Below are 5,703 nucleotides of genomic sequence, written 5' to 3' on the forward strand. Positions count from 1 at the left end.
AAACTTTTACCCAAATCACAATAAAAATTTAAAAAAAAATAGAGACAGGTTTTAATTATAACAATACTTTATCTCCATTTACTAGGAGTTATCCGAGAATATTACAGAATCAGAGGGAAATGACTTACTCCATTTAGCTGCAACATTATCACCATCAGTTATATGCCACTCAAATACAGCATTTACTTTCTTCACGACCTCATGCCCTACATCCTTAAGGCGGTGACCTATTTCCTTAAACACAAAGGTGCTCTCAAGTTCCCCATCCTAGCAAAAAAAGAAAAGTTAATGTTAAAAGTTCTGTGAAAATGATTCAAAGGAAAAAATAATTATAAAATACATGTGCAACATAAGTGATTTTTAAAAGAATGACCTGCACAAAAATAAAGCACTTCAATTAGTTGGGTTTTTTTTCCACACTAGGTTTCATTCACACTTCTCTTATTTTTATATATGATCATCCAAAACCTCAATCTCTTAATAAGATTTTACTTTTATAGGAATTCAGAAATAATATTTTAAAACTAAGTCGGAACTAGATATCCTATGTCTCACTCAGCAGGAAGATACTAGACAAATCAATCAACTTCTCTGGTCTCATTTGTAAAATAGGCCTAAATTGCATGAAACCTAAATTGCATGAAGCCTAATTTCCTTCTGGTCCTAAAAACTTCATACATTTTTTATTTTAGATTTTTCCTAAAGGATTTTAATCTTCGGTTAGTTATATGATAATATGACTTAAGACAATTAAAGATCACATGGGCATCAAGAAATCAATGTTATATAAAGATTAATAAAGTTATAATTTTGGAGACAGAATGTAAATATATTTTATTGAAAGTTTCAGCATGTTAACAGAATATAAATGCTTAATAAATAATACATGTTATTGTCCTTTCAGTCATACACAAATCTTTATACAAATCTTAAAAATCAAGAAAAAGGCTCAGGATATTTAACTTTTCTCCAAAATACTGTTTCTTTAAAATTCTCATTAAACAACTGATTTAGTTACTATTAATTTATTAGTAACTAACAAATATCAATTATTTTGTCTTTAAAGCACCCACCTTATGTCTTCACTTTCTCAAGATCTACTTGAAAGCATAAAATATCCAACTAAGAATCTAACTAAGCTAGAAATTCTTAAATTGAGGTTTACAGATTGACTTCAAGGGGTGTATCACCTCCTTGAAATTGTACTCAAAATTTTATGTGCCTGTGTGTATATTCACTTTTCTGAGGAAAGGTTCCATCACTTTCATCAGAATATTAATATCTAGTCTAGAGACATTATCTACTATCTTTCCCAAAAAAGTTAAAAAACATTCTTAAGTTATAGAGGTATTCTTTTTATTCCAAATAGTTTTGAATTAATGTCAATTAATGTCAGTTCAAGAATTAAGAATCTTTCACTGCTCTTAACTTTCTAAAGTAATCTGAACATTCTCAAAGTGATCTAACAAATTCATAACAGAGAAATTATTTGGGTACCAGCTTTTACAACCTACCGCAGAGGGCATCTTAGCTGAAATATCAGTTGTTGGCACAAGATCTACATATGCATTTGAAATGGCAATGTCTCCAGTTTCTTGGATCTTAAAAGGGTACAAAAGAGGAGGGAAAAAAGAAAAAAGTTCATGCTGATGATGCCAAGGAAATGCAATTTCATTATGAAGTAGTATAAAGATATTTTTAAAATTTACACTTTGTCCCTAGGTATGGGGGGAAAAAATCCAAATTAAATAAATAGTTAATAAAGTAAAATTAAATAAACATGAATGATTACTTATTTAATACAACCGTTATTAAACCTAGTGGAATCAGCTGAAGCCCTTTTAAATGATACTTTCAGGCCCTATCCCCAAAGAGCCTGCCTGGAGCAAGGTTTGGGTATGGGTATTTAGGGACATTTAAAAAAAAAACAAAAAACATTAAGTATGTCTAATGGGCAGGCAGGGTGAGAACTGCTGAAGTCTTAGGGACTTAAGCATGGCACAATACCTACATAAGGTACTAGTACTCAAAGAACATTTGTGCTGTTAATATAGAATAAAATTGGCCAAGAACAGGTTGTAGTAGTCTTGTTAAGGTAGTAATTCTAGTTCTTATTTCAAATAGGAAGTGTACATAGTTATTCCAGTAGCTATTCTTCCATGGGCACTCTGGTAGTATAGTGCCTAAGGTATTTGACTGCTAACCAAAAGGCTGGCAGTTCAAACCCACCAGCCACTCCTCGGAAGGAAGGTTGGGCGATCTACTTCCATAGTGATACGCCTCGGAAACCCCAGAAGGGGTCACTATGAGTCGGATCCAACTCGACGGCAGCGAGCGTGTGCATGTGTGTAAGTAATTCTTCCACAGAAAGTATGGTATTGCTACAAATGTATAGAACAAGTTTCTAAAAATTAAGGTGGTATCCACTTTATCATGAAGATAGTTAACTATCAGGAAGACAGTTAACTGTTAACTCCTTTAACTACTTCCATGATAGTTTGAAAAGAAAAATATCTTTGAAATAATGTTAACTTCAAATTAGATATACTGAAAAGCATGGAAAGAGATAATTTATGAACAAAATGATGCACTTTAATAAATTAATTTCTTGCAACTAAGCCTAACATATCATTTCGGAACATTGGTTTAAAATGTTAAAATATACAGCAGAAAGCAAGGAAAGAGGAAGTGAGGAATGAAATGGGGTGGGAGGAAGAAAAGGAAGGAGGGAATCACATATAACAGAATTAGAATATTGGTAATCACTGTAAAAAAAAGAAAATAGTAAATATACTAAAATGATAAGACATGCTTAGAATTTACCAAAATGGCAAGGATGTATTATACTCAGATATCAAACTATTTCTCTATTCTTTTAGGTTGCATCGATAGAAATTATACACTGTTCACTACTACTATGCTGGGAAAATAAAAACTTGTATGTAATATGGTCATGGTCCTTACTTTTAGAGTTCATAATTTTGTTTGACAAATATAACTTACTCATATGAAGAAATTAGAAAATTAAGAAGATTCCAGAATATGTGGCACAGACATTAACTGCAAGAGGACTTCAGAGAAAGCTAGTATGTATGTCAGTATGAGTGCTAAAGAGATGAGTAATAAGAGACTGCCACAGGGTAATATAGAGCTTGAACTAAAGCCTGAAGGCAGAAGGAATCTGAAAGTGGAATAAAGATGGGTGGTAGATTAAGAAAATGAAATTGCAAGAAGCCGTAATTTGGAGTGAGGCAACCATGTAAGAAGTGTTCTGTGTACATATATGGGCCATAATCCAACAGCATATGAATCTGTGGGACGGGAAGGAAGGGCTTATTTGGAAGGGTGCCAGGAGGTGGGGCCATGAGAACCGCACCTTGAGCTTTGGCTTAGCAGCGAGCAGAGGCTGCTGCCGTGGCTCCTGCCCCAACTCAGGACCACTCCACAGGTCAGTGCTTGCAAGGAGAGGGGGAGACAGAGATGCTGGACTACAGCTGCTCTACTCCATTCTGTGGGGCTACCAGTTGCAACCTAGTCCCCAGGGGCTGCTCAGAGAGCAGAGTATGCCCAACTGTAGCCAACTGCAGGTGCAAGCTTGTAAACCCCAAGGTTTCAGGTGCTAGCAGAGAGCTAGAGCAACTTGTGAGGGGGTTACCTGATATATGTGAATCAAATAATATAAGTATATATACCATATATAACATAATTGCTCAAATAATTTACTTTAGAAGGATCAGCACAAGCCTGGTCCATATAAGGCAGAAGTTAAAGATGTCCCAAATGTTCAACTTTTCCAAATTGCTGTACCACTATATCATCTGCAACATTAACTCCTCCCTTCAGTATTCTCCCTATCCTCTTAGGGTTCACAGAACTAAATGCCAAGGAAATGCTGTGACACAGTTGTGGAGGACAGCAAGCCCCAAATCATGGGTCAGGCATCAGTCTGGAGGATTCTCCTCACACATGTGGTTGCACGGGCTGATGATCCCAAATTGGCAAATCAGGCTGCTGGTTCACAAGGCTGTGGAAGCTGGTGAATCAGGTCAGATTACAGGTTGCTGGCTCAAGTCCCAAGAACTAGAGGTCAGATGAAGATGAGCCAGATACAGGATCCAAAGCCAAACAGAGAACTTTGCCAGAGCATTCACATATGTTAGATGTAGACCATCTCCTCAAGAAAACGAAATGTGACGACTTGAGTCACACCTTCTAGTGACTCAAGGTACATCCCACCCTAATCCTGCCTCCTTAATATAATGGACAACTCACTCCAAAATGGGACCATAACCACAGTAATAGAGGCTATGATTTACATCACAAAATGGAGGACTATGGCTAGAGAAGTCATATTAATACACTGCAAAGCAACAGTGTTCACACAACAACATACAAATCATGTAACATCCTATTTCACAGAATATACCATGAATGTTCAATGATGCATACATGTATGTATTTGTGAAAGAATGTATAATAATACAGTAAAAAGCTTTGGAGCTAGGCTGACTATTCCAGCTTTATCACTTCCTTGAAGACCATGAGCAAGTAATTTAGGAGACCTAAACCTAGATTTTCTTACCTTTAAAAGCAGTTGTTATGCATATTTGTGATAATGGTAGAGGCTGGTTACAGACAATAAACAGAAGCTACTATTATTGTTGGTGCTCTTTAAAATGCTCAACACAGACCATCTAGATAGTACACCATGATACGGCCAAAAATAATCAACCTTTCAACTCTGTTAACAAATTTTCTAAAAAACACTTGAAAACAAAGCAAAAAGATGGCTACATGTCCTTTACTTCATCTGACCACTACTAATAGCCTATTGCTGCAGCAATGGTGTCAGTCCAACTTCTTGAGCATCATCCTCTTTTTGGCTGACGCTCTACTTTACGAAGCATAGTGGCCTTCTTCAGGGACAGGTTTCTCCTTACAACATGTCCAAAGTATGGATGATGAAGTCTCACCATCCTCACTTCTAAGGATCATTCCAGCTGTACTTCTTTCCAAGACAGATTTGTTCATTCTTCTGGCAGTCCAGGTATATTCAATATTCTTTGCCTATGCCATAATTCAGGAGCTCTGGTAGCATAGTGGCTAAAGCACTTGACTGCTAACCAGAAGGCTGGCGGTTCAAACCCATCAGCCACTCCTCGGAAGGAAGGTTGGGCAATCCTACTTCCGTAGTGATACTGCCTCGGAAACCCAAGGAGGGGTCGCTATGAGTCAGGGCCGACTCGACAGCACATAACAACAACAACAACACGCCATAATTCAATGGCATCAATTCTTCTTCCTCATTCATTGTCCAGTTTTCACATGCATGAGCCAACTGAAAATACCATGGCTAGGGTAAGGGCTGCCTTAGTGCTGAGAGTGACATCTTTGCTTTTTAACACTTTAAAGATGTCATTTGCAATGGTCCTATAAGTGTATTTGTATGACCTGAATTCCCAGGTGTATACTGGAGCTGACAAAAGGCAAGGTGGTAGTCACTGCTTGGTCACAGCCAGCTACCCAGAGGGACCGAGTAGTTGAAACCATGGGCACAGGACCACAGTCACAGGGGACATAAAGCTCAATTGGCATAACATACTACACAAAACATCATTCCACCTCCTACTTTGGTAAGTAGTGACTGGGACCTTAAAAGCTTACAAATAGCCATCTAGATGCAACAATGGGTCTCTCCTTGTC

At 37.2% G+C, this 5,703-nt stretch overlaps 1 protein-coding gene across 1 annotated transcript in view; it reads right to left on the reverse strand.

The window, feature by feature from the left end:
- HSD17B4 (hydroxysteroid 17-beta dehydrogenase 4) overlaps window positions 1-5,703 on the reverse strand; it is a 125,048-nt gene that overhangs the window by 32,784 nt on the left and 86,561 nt on the right. Inside the window, exons 20-21 of the mRNA XM_007949160.2 lie at window positions 1,515-1,601; window positions 129-267 (exon numbers count right to left, since the gene is read on the reverse strand). Coding sequence (XP_007947351.2) covers window positions 129-267; window positions 1,515-1,601 — 226 coding nt within the window. The remainder of the gene's footprint in view (window positions 1-128; window positions 268-1,514; window positions 1,602-5,703) is intronic.

This window comes from Orycteropus afer, unplaced genomic scaffold (assembly GCF_000298275.1).
Source record: "Orycteropus afer afer isolate SDZICR_OR568_19922 unplaced genomic scaffold, OryAfe1.0 scaffold00240, whole genome shotgun sequence".
Lineage (NCBI taxonomy): Eukaryota > Metazoa > Chordata > Mammalia > Tubulidentata > Orycteropodidae > Orycteropus > Orycteropus afer.